Raw genomic sequence first — 25,268 nt, forward strand, 5'->3', positions numbered from 1 at the left:
GGATGCCCAAGGCACCCCAAGGTAATATTCAAGGATAACCAAGAGCCTAAGCTTGGGGATGCCCCGGAAGGCATCCCCTCTTTCGTCTTCATTCATCGGTAACTTTACTTGGAGCTATATTTTTATTCACCACATGATATGTGTTTTGCTTGGAGCGTCATTTTATTTTCTTTAGCTTTGCTTGTTGTTTGAATAAAGTACCAAGATCTGAAATCCTTAAATGTTAGAGATTCTTCACATAATTGCATAATTATTCAACTACTCATTGATCTTCACTTATATCTTTCGGGGTAGTCTGTCTTTTGCTCTAGTGCTTCACTTATATCTTTTAGAGCACAATGGTGGTTTTATTTTGAAGAAACAGATGAACTCTCATGCTTCACTTATATTATTTTGAGAGTCTTAAATAGCATGGTAATTTTCTTAATCCTAATATGCTAGGTATTCAAGACTAGTAAAAACTTCTTATGAGTGTGTTGAATACTAAGAGAAGTTTGATGCTTGATGATTGTTTTGAGACATGGAGGTAGTGATATTAAAGTTGTGCTAGTTGACTAGTTGTGAATTTGAGAAATACTTGTGTTGAAGTTTGCAAGTCCCGTAGCATGCACGTATGGTAAATGTTATGTAACAAATTTGAAACATGAGGTGTTTTTTGATTGTCCTCTTTATGAGTGGCGGTCGGGGACGAGCGATGGTCTTTTCCTACCAATCTATCCCCCTAGGAGCATGCGCGTAGTGCTTGGTTTTTGATGACTTGTAGATTTTTGCAATAAGTATGTGAGTTCTTTATGACTAATGTTGAGTCCATGGATTATACGCACTCTCACCTTCCCATCATTGCTAGCCTCTTCGGTACCGTGCATTGCCCTTTCTCACATTGAGAGTTGGTGCAAACTTCGCCGGTGCATCCAAACCCCGTGATATGATACTCTCTTTCACACATAAACCTCCTTATATCTTCCTCAAAACAGCCACCATACCTACCTATTATGGCGTTTCCATAGCCATTCCGAGATATATTGCCATGCAACTTTCCACCATTCCGTTTATCATGACACGTTCATCATTGTCATATTGCTTTGCATGATCATGTAGTTGACATAGTATTTGTGGCAAAGCCACCGTTCATAATTCTTTCATACATGTCACTCTTGGTTCATTGCCTATCCCGGTACACCGCCGGAGGCATTCATATAGAGTCATACTCTTTTCTAGTATCGAGTTGTAATCATTGAGTTGTAAATAAATAGAAGTGTGATGATCATCATTTTCTAGAGCATTGTCCCAAGTGAGGAATAAAAAAAAGAGAAAGGCCATAAAAAAGGAGAAGGCCCAAAAAAGAGAGAGAGAGAGAAAAAGAGAGAAGGGACAATGTTACTATCCTTTTACCACACTTGTGCTTCAAAGTAGCACCATAATCTTCATGATAGTGAGTCTCTTGTTTTGTCACTTTTATATACTAGTGGGAATTTTTCATTATAGAACTTGGCTTGTATATTCCAACAATGGGCCTCCTCAAGTGCCCTAGGTCTTCGTGAGCAAGCAAGTTGGATGCACACCCACTTAGTTTCTTTTGTTGAGCTTTCATATATTTATAGCTCTAGTGCATCCGTTGCATGGCAATCCCTACTCCTTGCATTAACATCAATCGATGGGCATCTCCATAGCTCATTGATTAGCCTCGTTGATGTGAGACTTTCTCCTTTTTTGTCTTCTCCACATAACCCCCATCATTATATTCTATTCCACCCATAGTGCTATAGCCATGGCTCACGCTCATGTATTGCGTGAAGGTTGAAAAAGTTTGAGATTACTAAAGTATGAAACAATTGCTTGGCTTGTCATCGGGGTTGTGCATGATGAGAGCATTCTTGTGTGACGAAAATGGAGCATGACTAAACTATATGATTTTGTAGGGATGAACTTTCTTTGGCCATGTTATTTTGAGAGGACATACTTGCTTAGTTAGTATGCTTGAAGTATTATTACTTTTTTGTCAATATGAACTTTTATCTTGAATCTTTCGGATCTGAATATTCATACGACAATTAAGAAGAATTACATTGAAATTATGCCAAGTAGCATTCACACTTCATAAATTCTTTCTTTTATCATTTACCTACTCGAGGACGAGCAGGAATTAAGCTTGGGGATGCTGATACGTCTCCAACGTATCTATAATTTATGAAGTATTCATGCTATTATATTATCCATCTTGGATGTTTTATGGGCTTTACTATGCACTTTTATATTACTTTTGGGACTAACCTATTGACCCAGAGCCCAGTGCCAGTTTCTGTTTTTTCCCTTGTTTCAGTGTTTCGCGGAGAAGGAATATCAAACGGAGTCCAAACGGAATGAAACTTCGGAAAAGTTATTTTTGGAAAGAAAGCAATACAGGAGACTTGGAGTGCACGTCGGGAGATCAACGAGGAAGGCACGAGGCAGGGGGGCGCGCCCACCCCCCTGGGCGCGCCCTCCACCCGCGTGGGCCCCTCGTGGCTCCCCTTACCGACTTCTTTCGCCTATATATTCCCATATACCCTAAAACCTTCGGGGAACATGATAGATCGGGAGTTCCGCCACCGCAAGCCTCTGTAGCCACCAAAAACCAATCGGGACCCTGTTCCGGCACCCTGTCGGAGGGGGGAACCCTCACCGGTGGCCATCTTCATCATCCCGGCGCTCTCCATGACGAGGAGGGAGTAGTTCACCCTCGGGGCTGAGGGTATGTACCAGTAGCTATGTGTTTCATCTCTCTCTCTCTTGTGTTCTTGAGATGATACGATCTTGATGTATCGCGAGCTTTGCTATTATAGTTGGATCTTATGATGTTTCTCCCCCTCTACTCTCTTGTAATGGATTGAGTTTTCCCTTTGAAGTTATCTTATCTTATTGAGTCTTTAATGATTTGAGAACACTTGATGTATGTCTTGCGTGGGATACTCGTGGTGACAATGGGGTATTCTATTGATCCACTTGATGTATGTTTTGGTGATCAACTTGCGGGTTCCGCCCATGAACCTATGCATAGGGGTTGGCACACGTTTTCGTCTTGACTCTCCGGTAGAAACTTTGGGGCACTTTTTGAAGTACTTTGTGTTGGTTGAATAGATGAATCTGAGATTGTGTGATGCATATCGTATAATCATGCCCACGGATACTTGAGGTGACATTGGAGTATCTAGGTGACATTAGGGTTTTGGTTGATTTGTGTCTTAAGGTGTTATTCTAGTACGAACTCTTGAATAGATCGATCTGAAAGAATAACTTTGAGGTGGTTTCGTACCCTACCATAATCTCTTCGTTTGTTCTCCGCTATTAGTGACTTTGGAGTGACTCTTTGTTGCATGTTGAGGGATAGTTATATGATCCAATTATGTTATTATTTTTTAGAGAACTTGCACTAGTGAAAGTATGAACCCTAGGACTTGTTTCCTAGCATTGCAATACCGTTTGTGCTCATTTTATTATTAGTTACCTTGCTGTTTTTATATTTTCAGATTACAAAAACCTATATCTACCATCCATATTGCACTTGTATCACCATCTCTTCGCCGAACTAGTGCACCTATACAATTTACCATTGTATTGGGTGTGTTGGGGACACAAGAGACTCTTTGTTATTTGGTTGTAGGGTTGTTTGAGAGAGACCATCTTCATCCTACGCCTCCCACGGATTGATAAACCTTAGGTCATCCACTTGAGGGAAATTTGCTACTGTCCTACAAACCTCTGCACTTGGAGGCCCAACAACGTCTACAAGAAGAAGGTTGTGTAGTAGACATCAACGCGCTCCAGGCGTGGAGCTCCCACGCGCGCTTATCCGCAGCCTCGCGAAGGCTGTCGGCCTCACGAGCCTCCTCCAAGGCTCGGGAGCAAGCCTCGCGGGAAACCTTGAGGGACGCCTCAGCCTTCGCATTGTCAAGATCACGCTGGTAGCGGCCAAGGTTGATAGCCACCGTCAGCTTGCGCCGTTCCTCCGCCAACCGGAGACCTTCAGCCTCAAGGCGCGAGTCGACACCTGCGAGCCCTTCACCAAGCCGGCTCATCGCGCCCATCGCCTCCTGGAAAAGCTCATGACGAACGACGCTCCACCCGCGCTCGAACTCGAACATACGGCCCACCTCGTCCATCGCCTCGGGGGCTGCGGATGGGGTATCGAGCGGCGCATCACCTCTCGGCAGGGGGCTGGGGGCTGGCGCTGCACCTGACGTCAACCAGTCCTCGCGAGGAGCCCAAGCCAATCGGGGCTCGCTGCTTGAAGAGGAACCGAATATCGAAGCCAACCAGCTACCGTCCATGACCAAAGGAGGGGTCTTGGGCACGCCCGCCAAGCTCCACGCCAGACCGTGGGGGAGGGGCGACAAAGCCGCGGGTTCAGCGTGCCATGAAGGCAAGAGTGCTCCTTCAACCGACCCTGCTCCAGGGGCAGCAAGCGGACTAGGAGCGCTCAAGGCCGACGGGGGAGTCGAGGAAGAAGGAGGTCGTTTCTCAGAAGGCGCAGCTGCCTCGACGGAAGGAGTCCTGAAGAACTAACGTCAGGAAATGGAAGCAGCACACAAGGAGTCACAGCGATACGGTACTTACACGTCGACGGCGATGTACTTCCTCCGCTTCAGCGGCCCGAAGATGTTGTTGCCGCTCGAGGATCCTTTCCTCTTGCGGAGCTCCTCGAAGTCCACGCAGAGCCGACCGAAGCGCTGGACGTGGCGGCCTGCGCAGGGCGAGGCCGAGGAGGAGCTCGGAGGGCCTACTTCAGGGGTGCCCGGCTGCGGCGAACAGTCGGGCGCCGCCTCACCACAACCTCCCGAGGCTTCCGGAGCCTTGGCCTCAGGAACCGCGGGCCGCGCCTCCACAACGTCCAACGTCTCGGGAGAGGGGACGCAAGCTCCCGAGGACGACGCCCCAGGATCACTACACGACATGTGCTCCTCAGCACTTGAGCCACCAGCCTCCGCCGGGGCTCGCCCTCCTGCACCCTCACTTGGGGCGAGCTCGGCACCGGCAGCAAGGAAGGAAACCACGCCGACGGGGTTCTCGCGGGGCCCCACCAGGCCGATCGGCCGCAGCCCCCACTCATCAAAGGAGGGCATGCTCTCGGCAAATTCATCCTTGTTCTTGCAACGGTACAGCAGGCAGTTCTTCCCAGGCAACTCATCCGGCAAAGGGACACCCGTCAGGACCTTGAGCACTGTTTGCCGCATCTCGAGAGGGAGCCCGGACTCCTGAAACCTCATATGGTCCTGACTGCTGAGCAAGGTCCACATCGGGCGAGAATGGCGCTGAAGCGGGGCTACCCGGCGCTTGATGAATTCCTTCACCACCATGGGCGCGGTCATGCCGCGGTCCTTCAGCCTCCTCAACCTGAACCATACGGGAGCAAGACGGGGGCTCGCGAGCTTCTCGTGGCCCCAACTAGAGTTGGGAACAGCGGGCCCTGGCGGAGCATGGAGCAGAGGGCTGAGCACGCCGGCATCGACGAACACCCACCGTGTCCGAAACTCGCTCGCGGACGGAGGAAGCTCGAAGTCGATCCCCGCGCCCGCCGTCGCGGCCACGGCCTGGAAGCTCACGCACCCCGAGCATTGCTGGGGGCCGATCAGATGTAGTGAGAAGAAATGACGAAGGAGGACCACCGAAGGAGCGATACCCACCATGGCTTCGCACACGAAGGCGGAGACAGCAAGAAGAGTCACCGATTGAGGGTCAAGATGCAGCATGTGGATCTGATAATGCTCGAGCACCGCGTTGAAGAAGGCGGAGAAGGGAGGAATCAGGCCAGCCCAGAGGGCATCTATGAAGATTGGGACTTCAGTGGCTGTCCGAGCCATGCGAGTGCGAGACGCAAGCCAAGCCACCGTCTCTCCCCACTCGTTGAAGCTAGAAGCAAGCATCGGACGCACCTTGTCCATGGCCTCGTTGTTGAGCACTCGGGATCGACCTAGCGCCGGCTCGATGGCCGGAGGAGCACTTAGCGGAGACAAGGGCTTCTTTCCCTTATCTGCTTGTTTCGGCGCCATGGCAGCGAAGCGGGCAGAGGGCAGGTCAGATTGGAGAAGAGAAACAGAGTCTCGAGGAAGCAGGGAGATTGGGGAAGCGAGGCGCAGACGACGGAGGAATAACTATGTGAGCTGCGGGGGCCACATAGCCAGGCGGATTCAAAGGCTGGGAAGCGGAGACGCCCACGTCCAATCAACCGCCACGCGTCAACCGAGGCCGCAGGCTTTTGGGGCCCGCGGCGCTCCGTACTTGACCCTTGGCTTCGCCACAAAGCCAAGCCCGAGCGCACCTTGGGCCCGGGGGCTACTGTCGGCGTTCTGGGAACGGGGGTCCTCAGACTTGCCTGCCTGCGGCCCACGGCGTGGCTAAGTCAGCGGGTCGTACGGCCCATCTTCGTCAACAAGGCATCCAAGACCCTCGCGAGGGGCCAAGCCTCGCGAGGCGGACGACGCAAGACCTCCTCAGGAGTGGCCTAGCCAGGCAGGCTCACGAGGAGCGGAGATATCAAGGCGGGGCAAACCTCACGAGGCTCTCGTGACGTGAGCCATGACGATCGGCACCAGGCGGGCGCCAGCCCGCGCAACGTCCGTGTTTCCTCTTTGGTGCTAAGGAGGCAAGCGCATGCGAGGAGTACCGAGGCATCGGGCAAAGGTTGCCATATCGGTGCAACGAGACCAAGACCAGAAGGACGGCAGGACGGAGGTCATCGTGGAGCCCAAGACGGCGTCACCACTAGAGCCTTTCGCAGGCGAAGACCACTTTTGTCAGGATAGCTTGTACTAGCTGTCCCCCTTTAAATTTGCCCGCCGTTGTTGGCTCCCTTCCCGCTCAATATTCGGGGAGAAGACCAGGGCCTATATAAGTAGAACTAGCCACCACAATAGTGGCATCTCAGCTTGATCTGATCTGATCGAGAGCCTACCCTAGCCACAAGAACACCTCAACCTCAGGAGGCTGTTCTTCCCCTTGTACTGTTCATCATCAGCCCAAGAGGCAATCCACCACCACCACACTGGAGTAGGGTATTACACCACAACGGTGGCCCGAACCAGTATAAATCTCGTGTCTTTTTGTGTTGCGAGTTCGTCGAGTTCGTCCGCGAGATCTTAGTGAGCTAGGGCGTGGATCGGTAGGAGGAAAAGACTTTGCGCGCACCCTAGAGTTCGAACCTTAAGGGTTTGCCGGAACCCCATATCCGACAGCCACACTTTTTTAGTCACATACCTCACTTGTCTTTGACTCAATTGGTAGCCAACTTTTACCACAAGTGTGGCAATCAATTTGGCCACCACCAAAAATGTGGCATGTCACACTTGTGGCAACAAGTGTGGCAAAATATGGATGGCAACCAAACATGCCCTTATTGCTCGAAATACCCCTTGTGAACATCATGGCATTTGCATCTTGCAAGTCTTTTTATGCACAATATTGTTGACAAAAATCTTTTTTTTTGTTCTTGTGAGTGAAGGAAATAATCTTACTTCCACATTAAGTGAAAAGGAATTTTGCTGTACTTCGTTTCACATGGTCTTTAGCAATGTGTATGTATTTTCTTAGGGGAGCGAGCGTTAGAAGGATGAGAAAGTATCCATAGACATATAGCCGAAAGCATTATTATATACTACCTCTGTTCGTAAATAATGGAACAGAGGGTGTGTAGAATATTGCCTGATAGGGAGGGACATTTTAGCTTCATCTTGAGTTGTGAGAAAATGTATGTCGCACTGGAATCACTCTTATAGAAAATATGAGCTGAAACGTCACGAAACTCATGGATTTTTGTTTGTTTATTACATGATGAGCTGAGAGATCACACGTGTTGCGTTTATCATTTGGGTATATTGATAGGTTGAGTTGTTTATACTCAGTCCATTATTGTGGTATATTATGCGTTTAGAGAGATAGCTAGCCGTGCAAGTGCACGGGTTAAAAGTCATTTTCTCATTACTTTTGGCTCTTTCGTTTTCCATTTTTTATAGGTATTACAATTGTTGGATTTGAAAGACATGGACTTCATTTTATATAGGTATTACAATTGTTGGATTTGAAAGACATGGGCTTCATTTTCCTGTAGGAGTCCCACTAGTAGCACCTTTCTTGATTTCAAAGAAACGGGCTTCATCTTTTTAGCTTCTTAGGGCCTGTTCGACACTCATCTAGCTCCGCAAAATACAGGAGTATACGGAGCGCCACTTTGGCCACTCCGTGAAAATAGGCTGCGGGCCGCTCCCGCTCCGGCGGCTCCAGGAGCGGAGAGCTGCCGAACAGGCCCTTATTACCTGCAGGAGTCCCACTGTCTTTAGAACCTTTCTTAGTACTCCCTCCGTCCGGAAATACTCGTCGAAGGAATGGATGTATCTAGATATGTTTTAGTTCTAGATACATCCATTTTTAGACATTTCTCCGACAAGTATTTCCGGACGGAGGGAGTACTACTTAAGCTAATCTCTTACTCCCTCCGTCCGGGAAAAGTTGTCCCCATGGCGTTTTTGCACAAAACCCCTCCCAAAACTCCCGACACAACCCGCACTCCTCGTCCTCTCCAAACTTGTCTCCTCGTCGTATCCTTGCTCTGGCACAGGCGCATGGACGCCGGAGCTCCTCTGCGCCGCGCTGCTCCCCTGCTCTCCCGCCCGTCCTCCTCCGCCGCCGCAGCTGCCTCCTCCGCCGCTCCCTTCTGCCTCGCGCAGCTCCCCTGCCTCCCTTGCCTGCCTCCCGAATCTCCCCTCTTTCACCCCAAAAATCAATTCTTCTTCCTCCCGCCGCGTCTCCTACTCGCGCGCGGCGTCGACACGTCCTCCTCCTCGCCCCCGCCGCCGGAGGAGGCGCAAGGCAGGCATCAGTGGCTCGCGTTGTGCCTACGCGACATCGGGTGAGGCTGCTGGGCAGGCAGCAGTGCCTCGCCCCCGCCGCCGGAGGAGGCAGCGGCAGTGGCGGGCCGACGGGCCGGTCGCCGCCTCGGTCGTGCCCCCGTCCGTAGAGGATGAGGAGGGAAATCCCGTTCGTCGGCAAGGCTTCCCTCTGTTGCATTTGCTCCTTCAGCCGTGCGAGGCCGTCGAGGTATAGACTTTCCTTCTCCTTCCGCTGGGTTTCAGTCAGAGAATTCAATTGAAGCAAATGTCAGTTAACAAATGTTGAGAACAAGTGTTCAGTTTTTTGCTCTCTCTAAATTTTCAAAATTAACAAATGTTCACAAATCTTCAGATTTTGCTCTCTAAATGTCAGTTAACAAATTCTTATTCTTACTATCAAATGTTTTTTTTTTGGAACCATGCATACTCTGTTCTGTTAGTATGTTCAGTGGTTACTTTTTGCCACACCCACATTCCAGATATGTCCAGCAGCGCTTGCTCGTCTCCATCTGACAGAAAGCAAAAAACTGCCTTCAGTTTGGTAGCATGATTTCCCTTCAATTTGGTAGTTTCAGTGTCTAGCTACCTTAGTGCATTTTGATCTTGGAGGTTTCTTTCAGTGTGTAGCTACTGCTGATGCTGAGGCTAGAAAATGTGTTCTGTGTTTTCTGTTTTTGTTGAAGGAAGGCTAAATTCTCCTTGTTCCCAAACTGTCAAGCCTGAATTTTACTCCATCTCTCTCCAAATTGTCAACTGAATTTCGCTCACTGAAAATTCGACAGTGGAGTACTGTCCAAACTGTATTCACTGTCTAAATTTCACTGATGTCAAATTTTATTTATGTGTCAAGTCTGACATCAACTTGTAAGAAGAATAAGGGTGAGTTCAAGATCAGGTGATTGAGTGAGTGATGTGGTTGCTGAAGTTCAGACATGTTCAATGAGAACAACTACTGTGGAGATTAAATTCAATGAGAATAAATTCAAATAAATCCAAATAAACCCATCATGTCAGGATTCTTGATCAAAGACCCACTTAGGATTAGTTTCTCATTGTTAAACACAAGTTTAAAATGAATATGCTTCTTTTGTTGTGATAATCCAAAATGCTTCTTTTGAGTACAATAGTTGTAAAATTTAGTCTATCTTGAGCTTGAGCTTGGGAGCTTCTTTAGCAAGATCACTGAATACAGTGATTTGTCGCATAGGAGTAGCTGTAAATGCTTAAGTGGAGTACTCAAATTTTGAAAAATGAGTTGCTTACAGATTGTTTGCTATAGTTGCTTAACTCAAATAAATTAAGTGCTTCTAGTTTACTATAGATTGATGAGGACCTTTAGATTCAACCCAAGAATTCAGCTACAAGATCATTTGGGACTACTGAAAATCCAGTTGCTGTCAACTGAATTTGACAAGTTAACTTAACAATTAACTTTATAGTATCTCTCACAAGTTAACTTAACAATTTGATCTACTGCAAATAATCTACTGCAAATAGTACTCCTATTCAGAAATGTTCAGAGGAGGATGATAAGAGCTGCTTCATTTTGTGATGTACAGTAGGTGTCAAGTTCTATTTCAGCTCAAGTTCCATTGCTTTGTTTGGAAACTGCTTGGTAAATTAACTAGGAATACATGAACATGTCACTTCCATCTATCCCCAAACTGTCAAGACTGAAAATAAACCATTATTTCCTCATGCATATAATTTGAAAATAAACCATTGTTTACTGAATCATTTAAAGGACTATCTTGGATATGCACAACAGTACATACTCCAAGATTCTTTTGTTGTGCACTTACTGAAAATTCAGTTAGTGCAGTTATGACATAATTGATCTTGACAATCCTAGTTGATCTAGTTATGCAAATGTTCAGAAATGTCCAGTTTGTACATTTTGAAAAAAGGCTGCCATGGCCACAAAGGATGCCATGCAAGATTGTTCACTTAAACTTCACTGTACAGCAACTTAAATTTTGTGCATCTACTGTTTACTCCACTGTACAAACTTGAATTTGTGTGACATGATCTTCTGTTGGTTGCTACTCCACTGGATATTGACTGAATAGACTAAGCTGTAGGATAGTGGTGCTGGTCCATCTAGAGCACTACTCCCATTTTTGCTCTGCTCCCATTTTTGCTCACAATTATTCAGGTAAGGACTACTCCTAGTAACAAAACAGATCATTTACTGAAAATAGCTCTACATTTCTTCTTTCTAATGGTTGTTCCTTTAGCAATAGCTCTACATTTACTGAAAATAAACTTGATGTACTGAGAAGAAACTTTGCCATTGTTTACTGAAAATAAACTTTATCTATTGAAAATAAACAATCACTGATCTGGAGCAGTTCTCATCACCATGATAAGACAAGCCAGATGCTCTATTTTTAATTAACAGTAATCCATGATCAGCAGCAGTTTCTTTCACTAATTTTCAGTTAACAGCAATCCATGTTTATTTTCACAATGATCAGCAGCAGTTTTTGTATTAAAATGAATGTACTCCATGAATTTTAAGTTAACAACTGAATTTACTCCATGATTGGCATTGTCATGATTCAGTTAACACTAAATCAACTTCACTAATTTTCAGGTACAGTACTCTGACGGAGTACCTTCTTCAGAGTGCAGAGGAGCAAAATTGTTCTGATCAGCAGCAGCACAGCACAGTCACTTGGATCAGCGGAAGAGGAGCATCAGCAGCACGGGCAGAGGAGCAGCAGCAGCACGGGCAGAGCTCCACCAGCGGCAGGGGAGAAGCAGCCGCACGAGCGCACGAGCAGAGGAGAAGGAGCAGCACGGCCGGGGTTGGCAGCGGCGGCTGGGGTTGCCGCGAGTGCGAGGAACTAGTCAGGGATGCGAGCAGGGAGACGAGAGGAGGCGCCCGTCGAAGTGGTCGCCTTGGAGGAGCAGCCGCAGGTGGGCAGCGGGGCAGCGACGCTGGTGGGCGGCGGCGCAGGGGCGCAGGTGGGTGGCGGCACAGGTGGGCGCCCGCTGTTTGTACGGCGGCTGCCGACGGCCGCTTGGTCCAGCCGTGGTCGAAGGAGGAAGAAGCAGAGGTGAGGGGGGATTAGCACGAGATTTAAAACCAGAAGGTTTTTTTTTTGCAAAATTAGAAATGAACTGAGCTGGGGACAACTTTTCCCGGACGGAGGGAGTACTATTTTTAGTGCATCAAGCTTAGGAGTAGATTTATTTGCTAATATGATGGCACATTTCAGCACCAGCCACAGCTACTACAACAAAACTACCAAACAGCTGCACCTCAGCTCCAGCCTTCCAGCCACAGCTAACAACTACAGCTGCTCCTTTCAGCCGGAGCCGTTGCAACTTAGAAGTTGCAGCCCAAATAAACACACCCTAAATTGGCCAATGTGTTACCTTGGCTTCCACATAGTATAGTATTATGATTACTATCCAAGAAAGGGGTGAATAACAAAATGAAAGAAACAAAAAATGCCCACAATCTTGGCTTGAACTTGCAAACGACGAAATGATAAAAGATAACAGGAGCAAACTTGACAGAGACGTCATGGTGTCACGAATCCAGACGGTCTCATTCACAAGCAGCCTTGCAAACCTATCATCCTTCAAGGTTCTTGACACAAACAAGCTTGACGCTGCCAACCTAACAAACCCTGCATACAAAATCGTAAATACATCTTGTCTTAGTGGAGGTCCGTGGTGTGACCCTGTGGTTCGTTGGATGATGCATCCAAATAGGATTTCAGGGTTGGAAAACTGACCACTACAGATGATGGATCATGGCCGCAGCACATTTAACTCAAATGCTCTTCATGGGTTTCTGCGACAGGTCCCTGCGGCGTGTCTTCACAAGTGAGGTCTCCAACTCCTGCAGGAAAAAGAATGTAAGATGAGTAACTGTTGAAGTACAACCAAAACAAAATACAATGTGCGCCTGCTTGCGGCTTTAAAAAGGACCATTTTAGCACATCTCGAAATTCAGACCAGGCATGAGAAAAAAGGAAACCATTGGTCTTCATCCCTCATTATATCCAATTAAAACAACATGAACTATTCCGGGCCTCTGCAAACAAGTTCTTCAATGGGGAATTCTAAAAAATGCATAATGTGCACAGCACATCCATCTGTATAGTTTAATATTTTTTATTTGCATATGTACTATAACCTTGGAAAAATAAATATTAGACTGTTTCACTAACAGCAGAGGTTGACAAGCAAATGATGCGTTGTGAATAGTCTCACCTCTAAGGGCATCTCCAACAGGGCACCAGATCGCTTCTAAATGTCCGGACCGGAGGGCACTTTTTGCCATCCAATGGGGTACACAAACATCCACGGACATGGACATATGCCCTAAGTCCCACAAATCGGTTGCAAACGTAGAAGTGGTTTGGAGTCCGGACACACTACGGAGAAGCCTTGGACCCCACCACAAACCCACTTTTCTCTCCCTCCCTTCTCTCTCCATTGGACAAGGGGTGGTCATTTGGTGCACCGGGTTGGATGGCAGTCCCCCCTATCCACTGTCCGCGAAAATGTCCGGACGTGTCCGCGTTCAGAGACATTTTGTGAGTCCGTTTTGATGTACGCCGTTGGAGATGCCCCAACTATTCAATCTATTAGTTTCCACCGACATAAGGTATTGCCTGGTCCCTCTAATTATTTAAAGCATCTTTAATTTGCAGTTACTGATGCACATTCACCAACCCGTGGCTGGGAGCCCTTACCTAATGGTCAAAAGTAAAGCCAATGGTTCACCTGGTCAGGAATGAGATAATATTTGTGTACCTTACTATCTCATTGCTGACCAAAGGTTGAACGCAGGTTGGAGGAGGGAACCGTCAGCTGGCACGCCACCAAGCTGCCGCCGGATCGAGCATAAGAGAAACAGTGAAGACCATGCCCATGCTCAAGATCCAGGCGGCTCAGGCAGCACAGCCACCGCCCATCTGCCGAGCCTGCCGGCTAGCCAGGAGCGCTGCCTGGGCCTGCTAGGGCTCAAGAATAGCGTCACCGCATGGACAAGACCTGCTGCCGCCATCCGTCGCCCAGGCAAAGTCCAGCAGCGACAGCGCTAGGGTTTTGCCACCACTGTCGCCTACCGGGAGCAACGCTGGGGCCTTATTTTCACTTTGTATTTCATTTAATAAAATATAATTTTCTTTGATCTTGAAACAATATGGGATTCTAAATTCATCATATATCCAAAACCCAGTGAAAATCAGAATTTATGTCCAGTTGCTGCTGGTTTATAAGCCATATAATTACCAGATAGAACCAACCTCCCTAAATGATTGGTAGATCAAGGCCTCCTAGGAGTTGAACACTTACAGAGTAAAAGACACGCAATTTGCAATTTCACATGGCACAGCATTGTAATTCCCTTCAGGTTGACTGTTAATTTAAATACCTAAAGCTTATCTCAAGTATCTGTTACATTCTAGACTGTTCAATTACTGAATTAATTGAACAGATAAATCTACTTTGGAAGATCTAATACACACGTAAGAGAGCTTAGTTCACTACTTCAAAAAACGTTCACAAAGGGTATCAATTCTCTGGCTACCTTTTGGAATCGTCGTCACTAAAGTCCATGGTAAATTTCTTCACATATGTTTTCTTCTGACATATAATTTTTGACTCAATCCCAGCATAATGGTAAATCGGTAATACCAATTCCCTTATACTGGGATAAAGTACTCACTTCAGATAATGCATCATTAATTTGCTAAGAGCATAGAGGATTACAAAGTCAACAAATTTTCCATATTAAGACGTCAATTTCACAACACAAAGGCACATGCAGTTGTGCAGTAACTTCAGTAATATGGTATTTATCAAATCATAAATATCAACGATGCGTTTGCACTTATCAGTAATTACACACACCCGATACCAACTTTTATGGGAAAGAACAACAAAGAGAAGTAATATGTTTGGCTGACCTGAACAGAAATGTTAGGGGACACCGCCTTTGTCCAAATACTTTCCAAATCATAATACTCTCTTGCTCTTTCTTCAAGCGCATGGATGATGATACTTCCTGAGGTCAATTGTTCAGAACAAGTGCAAAATATAAATGATTAACACAGGAACCACTTCAAAGACAGGTGCACCACGATTACAAAATTCTAAAACACAGGAAACTAGACTTCAGACCATGAGATACTGGCTTCAACAAACTTAGTCAGAAATAAGGTACTACCATTTCAAACCTCAAACTAGAGATACCCCATTTCTTTATTTTATTTTCTTTGGCCAGAACTGTGCCTCGGCCTTGAGTATCTTTTCATGCATACATAGAGAACAGCTCTACAACAGAAGCCAATCGGCTCAACACACAACTGACATCAGCATCAAAACAGAAAAGAAAGAAGTACAAAAAAGCCAGCTGCTATTCCCCGCAACAAATATGACTGTCTAGAGCCTACAATCTCCACAGTCTACCCCTTCCCTTAATTTTGATTGCTAGACCTTGAACCGATGTCCGAAGGTCGAGCACCGTTGAGCGCAGTAATTTCAGTGTTCCCAGATGGACCACGTAGTTTGCGGGAACAAAGTTACTAAGCCTTTTCACATGTTTGCTTGAAACATGACCCAGAAACATCAATCATTTAAGATGGAATCCAATTGTGTCATTAGCTGCTGCTCTCTTATCCAAGACAAAATCACCCATGAAATTCCTCTCGCGAACATGCAAGAGCACAGCGGATGACAGATAAACCCTCGCTCTTGGTTGGGAAAGGGACACTCTAAGAGCCATTACAGAGCTTCCTCTCTCTAATGGATCATCTGTCCAACAACAGTTCAAGGAAGCTAACCAGCTAAGTACTTGGCTTTTATAGGTGCCGCTAATTCAAAATTACTTCCAGCAACTTTCCATGGTGGAAGCCCGGCATAAAGCCTTGTACGAGGAAGTTACTGAATATTTCCTAGAGCTGGCCCAAAACCATGCAAAAGAAGGACAGTAGCATGGGAGCCACACACCGTAATGAGTAAATCTGCTCTAGACTCTAGAGATAAGCCTCTACTTAAGTTTCCTTTTTCTTTAAAGTTTATATAAGATCCTTTAGACAGGATCCTTTAGTATGTTAGATTTGACAGTTAAGGTTCTTTCAATTGCTCAAATTAAATTTCATCGTGACAGTAGTCTATGTCTATCCATTGCTAAAACAAATTTTACAAAGAAAATTGCAGGGATACATATGAAGTTTAGATGTTACCAGAATCAATGACAACCCACTTTCCAGCTTGCTGGCCTTCCACACTAGGCATCAATATTCGATTAGAACCCTTCTGTTTCTGCTTTATCTGATGAAAAAGGACAATTTCAGTACCATATTAGGATAGCCCGTCTGCATGATCACAAACTTCAAATCACATGGCACGGCCACTGAAGCAGGCTTGTAAACTCCACATGGCACAGGAGAATATATCCTAAAATACATTAAACCACATTAATTCTAAAAACCATACAAATAACTGAGAAGGCAGAGAACCTCAGAACTAAGCCACCTCTTTAACAGCCCCCAAGCTTGTGATGGAGGGGGGGGGGGGGGGGGGGGGGGGCATTGATAATTAAATTTCTACAATCTCCTTACACACTGTGGCAGCACGGTTCATACAATTGCCTCAGGGGTTAACTACCTGCTTCAGTCCAATCCGAATCACCCATCATGAAACCGGTGCACTCTCGGAACCAAACCATCTTTGCAGCGCACCCATATATTGTTACATCCATATTAGTCACATTATCTCAAGAATCATGAGCAGACGAGTCCACCAAAGCACTAAAATCAAAATTGGTTAGTTCTATGGAAACAAATCATTGGACCCTTAGGGATTCCTAGAGCTAAAATCCGTTAGTTAGCTATATAATACTACTTCAAGATCATTCATGGAATGCAAAGCAGTCATATTGCGTCCACGCGAATTCCAGTCACAACATCACCAAAGTAGCAAACATTCGCCCAAATCATACATTAAAAAAAAAACAGGGTGGAGGGATGGGGTGGGGGGGGGGGGGGGGGGGGGGGTGCCTTGTAGAGTATGGCCTGTGCGATGTTGCGGACGTGCCAGTCGGAGCGGCCGGTGGCGACGACCATGTAGTCCGCACAAGCGCCGCCGTGGAGCCCGCCCTCACCGACGGGGAACACACGCACGTCCCCCGCCCGGACGTCGTGCAGCACCTTCTCCACCTCCGAGAGCTCGATAAGCTCCGCCGGCCGAGCCGACGAGGCGCCGGCGGAGGAGAGGAGGCGCGGAAGAAGCTGCGGCGGCGGGCGCCATCGGCCCAGGGCTCGGGATCGAACAGCGGAGAACATCGGCGCGGAGGAAAGGGGGGTTCTCTACGGCCAGAGCTTTTACGATTTCCAACCCGGGGTCGAGGAGCGACCAAAAAGAAGAGCTTTGCTTAGACCTAGGTTTTTTTTCCCTACAGTACAGTAAATCGGTTTATGCGATGACGTGGCCCTATTTAATTTGATCTCCCATGATCTCAAAGAAATTCAGAAGGCTTAGAGCATCCCGGCCGTTCGCCCCCCAGGGGCTTGAAATAGCGTCGCATGGGGGCCAATCGGCGGTAAAATCGATGTGGGGGGCTCGGGTTCCCAGCCGACCCCCAAGTTCGCCCCCAGCCGCCGATTTCAGCCCAATTTCGGCGCAAATTGGCCCAAATGCGGCCCACATTCGGCGTGTTTCAACACAAATTCAACAAAACTATTTTTTATCACATAGTTCATCACATAAATCAATACAAATCAAATAGTGCAATGAATCAAACTCATAATTCAAACACAAATAAAAACTCATATTTCATCACACGTCGAGCTAGGCGTTGCCCTTAAGCCTCCATAGGTGCTCCACCAGATCGTGCTGCAGTCCTTGATGCACCTGTGGGTCTCGGATCTCCTGACGCATATTGAGGAAGGCAGCCCAGGTTGCCGGTAGCTGGTGATCAACTTGGGCAAGAGGACCTTGCCTGTAATATGGTTCAGTGTCAAACACTGTCTCTTCCTGCTCGCTCTCAATGATCATGTTGTACAAGATGACACAACAAGTTATGACTTCCCACATTTGATCTTTCGACCAGGTCAGAGCGGGGTACCGGACAACAGCAAATCGAGGTTAGAGCACACCAAATGCCCGCTCGACATCCTTCCTGCAAGCCTCCTAACACTTGGCAAAGTAAGAGTTCTTGCCTCCTGGCACAGGGTTTGAGATTGTCTTCACAAATGTGGAGCATCTCAGATAGATGCCATCTGCTAGGTAGTAACCCTTGTTGTAGTGGCGCCCATTGACCTCGAAGTTCACCGGAGGAGCATGACCTTCAACAAGCTTGGCAAAGACATTGCGAGCACTGCAGTATGTTGATGTCATTGTGAGTTCCTGGCATACCAAAGAAGGAGTGCCAAATCTAAAGGTCATGTGTGGCCACTGACTCAAGTACCACACTGCAAGCTCCTTTGGCGCCTTTGTACATTCCCTGCCAAGCAAATGGACAGTTTTTCCCTGCCCAATACATGCAGTCGATGCTTCCAAGCATCCCAGGAAATCCTCTTGCTGCATTCTATGCTAGGATCCGAGCAGTGTCTTCAACATTGGGTGATCACAAGTATTGTGGTCCAAACACTGCCACCACTGCCCTGCAGAACTTGTGTTGGGGAACGTAGCATGCAATTTCAAAAAAATTCCTACGCTCACGCAAGATCTATCTAGGAGATGCATAGCAACGAGAGGGGGAGAGTGTGTCCACGTACCCTCGTAGACCGAAAGCGGAAGCGTTTGACAACGCGGTTGATGTAGTCGAACTTCTTCTCGTTCCGACCGATCAAGCACCGAACGTACGGCACCTCCGAGTTCTGCACACTTTCAGCTCGATGACGTCCCTCGAACTCTTGATCTAGCAAACTGTCGAGGGAGAGTTTTGTCAGCACGACAGCGTGGTGACGGTGATGGTGAAGTGATCCGCGCAGGGCTTCGCCTAAGCACTACGACAATATGACCGGAGGCGTAAACTGTGGAGGGGGCGCCGCACAAGGCTAGGAATCAATGTTGTGTGTTCTAGCGGTGCCCCCCCACATATATATAGGTGGGAGAGGGAGAGGGGCGGCAAGGGGCTCCCCAAGTAGGAGTAATCCTACTTGGGCGCCTCCTACAAGTCGGCCTCCCCCCTTCCATAAGTGTCGGAGGGGGAAGGAAAGAGAGGGGGGAGGGGAAGGAAAGGGGGAGGCCGAATCCTCCCCTTTCCTTCTCCCTTCCCTCCTTTCCTTTCCCCCTTATTTTGGCCTATAGGGGGCGCACTAGCCCCTTAGGGGCTGGTCTTTCCATCTCTTGGCCCATTAGGCCCATATAGTTTGCCGGGGGTTGCCCAGAACCCCTTCTGGTGACCCGATACGTACCCGGTACCCCCAGAACACTTCCGGTGTCCGAATACTATCGTCCTATATATGAATCTTTGCCTCTCGACCATTTCGAGACTCCTCGTCATGTAGGTGATCTCATCCGGGACTCCGGACAACATTCGGTCACCAAATCACATAACTCATATAATACAAAATTGTCATCAAACGTTAAGCGTGCGGACCCTACGGGTTCGTGTCACGACCGGTTTTTCAATAAAATAATTATTGAGAGACCAATCCCTTTTACGGACCAGCGAGGAAGAATTCCTTCTCACTGGTAGACAATATCTTGGTCACAGAAGAAAAAATACCAGGAGTACTAAATATAATACAAGGTTGAGCAGAGATTGCCCAACAATTTATTACATGCGCGCCGTTAAAACAAAACGGCGGATAGGGTGGCAACTACTAACTCACGATAAAAACGGTGGTGGAAATATCACCGCGAAGCGAGTGATATGATTCCAGAAGACTACAGCTCTTCGAGCGTCGGAGTGAGGCTCGAGAAGACTTATTACGGGTGGCGGAAGCGTATACAATACAAGTGACCAATATCCGGGATCGCGCAGGACTGACTGGGACTCCTCTAGGCATCGGACGAGCTATCAAACTCTTCATCCAAGAGATCGCCTTCGTCAACATCTGGCCAAATCAACAAGCCAGGTGAGTACTATGAAAGTACTCGCAAGACAGTTCGGACATAAGATATAACAAATGTAAACATGAAGCATATGAACAAGTTAACTGGTGCGATTAGACATAACGGTAATAAATACTGGGTGCCAAGCGAGGGTCTGAATGACGCCTCGAGCGGAAACTGCAGAATAGTAATACTGGTGCCAAACGAGTGTCTGAAAGACTCCTCGAGCGGAAAATGCGGAATATTAATGCGGGTGCCAAACGAGTGTCTGAAAGACTCCTCGAGCGGAAAATGCGGAACAATAATGCCACAGTCGGGCGTCGGGGCGACACCACATAAAGGGCTTATAACAGAAAATAATAGACAGTGCATGCCGCAGTCGGACGTCTGAGCGACATCACATAAAGGGCTTATATTTAAAGTAAGAGACAAGTACACGCCACAGTCAGACGTCTGCGCGACGTCACATAAAGGGCTTATATCGCAACTCATTAATACAATAGTTTGGGAACATAAATTATCACAGGCATGAGACAAATATAAAGTTAGTCCATCCACAGGAATAACAATAAATCTGGATTTACCACTTGAGCTTGTTCACCGGGGCAAGTTTTGTCACACAGATAGATATGGATATAATTCTTACACTGCTTGATCATGGGTACGGTGATTTGGAAAGAATTGACTCTGCAGAGTTTGTACTTAACCACAGCCAACGGATTTCAGTAGTCACGGGGACTAGTTCCGTCTACGGTGTTTTGGAAGAAACACGTCTAACCAGTACACACCCAATTCAACCATCCGAAGCCAGGGATCACCCTCGGCAACTTTCAAGAAAAACCTTGAGACGGGGAGGCTACAACCTCGCGTAGCATGGGATCAAATTTCTATACGCGCGCTTTAAGGGGGTGCCCCCCCTCTCGGTCCCAACCGGAAACACCCATGCCCCCTGACCGAATGACTGGCTTTAATCCTGGGCCAAGGTACCATCATCCCGGCCTCTCTGTTTGGTGTGTACACGGAAAGAGGTTACCAACTTACTAAACCGCATCCTGTCAATGAGACACGTGGTAGCACGGAAAGGGGAAAGAACGGTAACGCGGCTCCAACCACGTTAACGTCGGAGAAAGTCGGATGTCGCAAGGCTGGCATGCTACAACAGTACCACCTTGCTGCCATTCATGTCACCACATGATTTGGCCATCTCTCATCAGAGATCATCACAACTTTGGAACATGCGGAAAAAGATCGATAACGTGGCTCCAACCACGTTAACGTCGAAGAGAGTCGGATGACGCAAGGCTGGGATGCTATGACAGTACCACCTTGCTGCCCTTCATGTCACCACATGATTAGGCCACCTCTCATCAGAGGTCATCGCAACTTTGGAACAACCGGGTCGTTGCCTTACAAGCAACGGGGTATTTACCGACACTCATATGCCACGCACAAACTCTCACGTGAACATGTAAAACATCTGTCATATCAAATGTTCAAAACATGCTTGCCTGGTTCGGAGAAGTCGGAGTCTAGCTCGGCGAAGTTCGCGGCTCCGTCACCTCCCCCGGAACCTACGGCAATCACGAAACGGGTACTAACGTGAAAACCAACACATGCACAGAAACCTTTCCAAATATTTTTCAATTAAATCCCATAAAAAACTAGACAAAATTTGAAGATTGTCAGAAAAAGAATCACTCAAAAATACCTTTTTTATTAAAAAGTTATAAAGGTTTCTGTCCAGGGACTTATCTGTAATGAAACAGAAAAGTTCCAGGGTTTTAACTGAGAAAACAGAAAACGCTTCGGATGGGAATGCGCAAGCGCAAAGGAGAAAATGTATTCTGCCCGAAGGCGCCAACAGAAAACGGTTCGCGAATAAAAGAACAGAGGCTGACATGCGGGGTCCACATGTCAGGTTTGAAAAGCTCGCCGGCGCCCGAAGACTGCGGTGGACGCCGGCGTCGAACCACGGCGAGTTAGGAGGAACGGAGGGTACCAAGAGCTTCAGCGTCCTCTTCCGCGTCGGTGGGTGGTGGACTCGTCCAACGGGGAGCACTACGTCGACGGCGACACTTTCTCCGGCGGACGGCGGCTCGGGTGAGGATGGGGAACTCCGGTGGAGGGCTGCAAGCTTCAAAATGGAGTGCGGGTCAGAAAGAGGGATGCATGGTGAAGCTACTGGCAGGAGAATGGAGGCGGAGGAGCACACACGGGGGCGAATCGGGCTGGATCCCGTGGCGGGTCGCGGCGGCCGGAGTCGAGGAAGGAGACCTCCTCGGGGCTCTTCCAGTGGCTCGGCGTGCTCTAGGGGGAGTGCAGTGTTGGTGGGTGCTCGAGTTGAAGCTCGGGGCCTCTATTTATAGGCAGATCGACGGGGTGGCCGCGAACGGAGAATCTCCGGCGAGCGATTACGGCGGAGCAGTGGATTGGTAGGGGGTTTGAGCGGCCGGGCAGCATCAGTGGAGGTTACTGGACTCGTTTTGCAGCTAAACGGGGTCGGTCTTGGCGTAATGGCGTCGGTCCACGGTGAGGTGACCGCACGGGCTCAACGGCGGCAGAGAGCGCGCTCCGCGCCCTGCGGTTCACGACGAGAGCGGCAGCGCGTTCGGGGGAGTGGAAGGCCACGCGGCGAGCTCCGGTGGTTTGGGCGGCGCTGGGTGGCGTCGTCGGCGCCGTGTCTCCTGCTGGCGTCCGCAAAGCCGCCGCCGGCATCGGTCACGGGGCGGCGCACCTTCTGCTGCTCGTCGCCGACGCCCGCAAGGCGCCAGGCGTTCGTGCGGTGCAGGAACAAGGGGGCGGGGACGAGGAGCAAGGCGACGCGGTGGCACTGGCGAGATCGACGTCCTCCTCTGAAGAAAACGACAGCAGCCACTGACTGAATCTCTGAACCTTCTGAACTTTGACAAAGACAGTGCACTGCAGGTGTTCGACAGAAGGTTTTGGCTATGAGATAAATTTTTCTGGGGCTGTAACTTGGTGAGATGACCACTCAATGCACCCAGAGGCTGCCTGATTTTACTTGGAATTTTTGGAGAAGGTTTGGAATGAATTTCACCAAATTTGGCAAACCTGGTCCAAACTTGCAGCAAGTGTAGTTTGAAAATTTTGAACTAAAGACCAGTGGATCTTCATGGTTCTAGGTTGAGGGTACAAAGGACCAGGGAGGAGAGTTGGTTTGGGGGCAAAAATCAAAACAGAAAATGGAGTTCCTTTGAAAATCTCCAAGAGCTAGAAGAGAAGACAGAAATTTATTTGAATAGAATTTAAATGGAAAAAAAACCACATGGGGAGGTTCAACTTGCTGGATTTGATGCAGATCATGATCCAAAGGTGAGGGAAGGGTTAGGAGAGAGGATTTGCACTAAGGTCATGGCAAGAAGGAATTGTTGAAAGTGGCAAAGGACTTTCCAAAAGCCATAGTGCAAAATTTCAAGGAGGTTTTCAAAAGTTAATTTCCCAAGTGAAAAGTATTTTGCCTTGAGTCCAAATGAAAAGCAAGAACCTCCAAGATCAAAGACAGATCTTGGGTGAATCCACATAAACTTTTTCCATAAAGAAAAAAAATGTTTGAGAGGGAGAGTTCTCTTGAAGGAAAATTTAAATCACCTCCCTCAAGTCAAATAAAATCTTTTGAAAAATCCAAATAAAAACTTGGGTGTCACAGTTCGAGAACTACGTAGACATGACCGAGACACCTCTCTGGTCAATAACCAACAGCGGAACCTGGATGCTCATATTGGTTCCCACATATTCTACGAAGATCTTTATCGGTCCTACCGTAATGACAACATACGTTATTCCCTTTGTCATCGGTGTGTTACTTGCCCGAGATTCGATCGTCCGTATTGAGGGAGTCCTGGACTAGGGGTCCTCGGGCGTCCGACCTGTTAGCCATGGGCCAGACTGATGGGCTGTGAAGATACGAAGACCGAAGACTCGACCTGTGTCCGGATGGGACTCTCCTTGGCTTGGAAGGCAAGCTTGGCGATCAAATATGTGGATTCCTTTCTCTGTAACCGACTTTATGTTACCCTAGATCCCTCCGGTGTCTATATAAACCGGAGGGTTAGGTCTATAGGACCAAATACTCATTACCATAGTCATACAGGCTAGACTACTAGGGTTTAGCCATTACGATCTCGTGGTAGATCAACTCTTGTAATACTCATATTCATCAAGATCAATCAAGCAGGAAGTAGGGTATTACCTCCATAGAGAGGGCCCGAACCTGGGTAAACATTGTGTCCCCCGTCTCCTGTTACCATCAATCCTAGACGCACAATTCGGGCCCCCTACCCGAGATCCGCCGGTTTTGACACCGACATTGGTGCTTTCATTGAGAGTTCCACTGTGCCGTCGTAAAAAAGGTTGATGGCTCGCCTTGTCGTCAAGGAAAATATCACCTCCGGAGGAGCCCTGGCCCTAGGCCAAACCCTCTGGTTGGGCGGCTTCGTCATGACTGCCTGCTCAGCCCTTAAGCCGACGATGACCTCTCGAGTCATCGAAAATCGCCTCCGCGTTGATCCCAAATGCTCCGAAAGGATGGATTCAACGGACTTATCGTCTCTAAACGAGCTCCTAGATCGCATCGTCTCCTTGGGAGTCGCCACAGACTATGATCGGATTGGGCTTAAACCCGACCAGAGAGAGATTAAAACTCCGCCGATAACCCACCAGATAGCGGTAGTCGAGGAGCAAGACAACTCTTCCTCTATGTTGAGGACGAACTATGTTCGGATCTCCGATCTCAAAGAGCCGGACACCCACCGGCAGAAAGACACGTCTTGTTCTGCGGACATAGAATCGGATGGCAAGCCCAAAAAATCAGTTGATATCGCGGAGCCCGAACTGTTAAGTCCGAAAGATCTTCAGACTCCGGATCCAAAGTTGGGCCAGGGTTCGGATTTAAAGCCACCCACCCACCCAAACATAAGCGCTCTCATGAGCATACAACAATAGTCTCAGGAAACGGTCCATCACTTCTGGGCCAGATTCCTCCTTGTCAAAAAAAAAGATTAAAGATTGCCGCGACGAAGATGCGATCTCAGCGTTCCGCAACAACTGCATGGACGAAGGAGTCCTTAATGCCATCAATCAACGTCGCATATCACACTTCGCTGACTTGGCAACTATCGTACAAAAGTACAGCGCAATGGAAAGCGCCTGGCAAACTCAGGCGGCTCACTGGGACTCATCGGTCCCCACTCCACCCCTCGTTCAGGCGAAAAGGGCGCACCCTCGTGGCACGCCCAGTCCAATAGTTAAGAAATATAAGCCCATTATGGGGCGCGGAACCGTTCTGGAAGGATGGCTCGATGGGCCATGCAAAATACACACAACACCGGATAACACGCCAACCCACAACCTTAGAGCATG

The 25,268-nt window shown here is 47.9% G+C and overlaps 2 protein-coding genes across 2 annotated transcripts; one reads left to right on the forward strand and one right to left on the reverse strand.

Annotated features, from left to right (window-relative positions):
- The first annotated feature begins 8,845 nt into the window (after nucleotides 1-8,845).
- On the forward strand, nucleotides 8,846-11,935 carry LOC120965302 (uncharacterized). The gene is made up of 2 exons (XM_040390861.3): nucleotides 8,846-9,066; nucleotides 11,455-11,935. Exons 1-2 carry the CDS (start codon nucleotides 8,990-8,992, stop codon nucleotides 11,933-11,935), a joined length of 558 nt encoding a protein of 185 aa, XP_040246795.2. The 5' UTR covers nucleotides 8,846-8,989.
- Nucleotides 11,936-12,024: 89 nt separating this feature from the next.
- LOC109781980 (protein Iojap-related, mitochondrial) lies at nucleotides 12,025-17,262 on the reverse strand. Its single transcript, XM_020340570.4, has 5 exons — nucleotides 16,886-17,262; nucleotides 16,070-16,157; nucleotides 14,792-14,889; nucleotides 12,608-12,714; nucleotides 12,025-12,499 (listed from the first exon to the last, which is right to left on the reverse strand). The coding sequence occupies exons 1-4, from the start codon at nucleotides 17,168-17,170 to the stop codon at nucleotides 12,646-12,648; spliced, it is 540 nt and encodes a 179-aa protein (XP_020196159.1). The 5' UTR covers nucleotides 17,171-17,262; the 3' UTR covers nucleotides 12,025-12,499; nucleotides 12,608-12,645.
- Between the last annotated feature and the right edge of the window lie 8,006 nt (nucleotides 17,263-25,268).

This window comes from Aegilops tauschii, chromosome 5, assembly GCF_002575655.3.
Source record: "Aegilops tauschii subsp. strangulata cultivar AL8/78 chromosome 5, Aet v6.0, whole genome shotgun sequence".
Taxonomy (NCBI): domain Eukaryota; kingdom Viridiplantae; phylum Streptophyta; class Magnoliopsida; order Poales; family Poaceae; genus Aegilops; species Aegilops tauschii.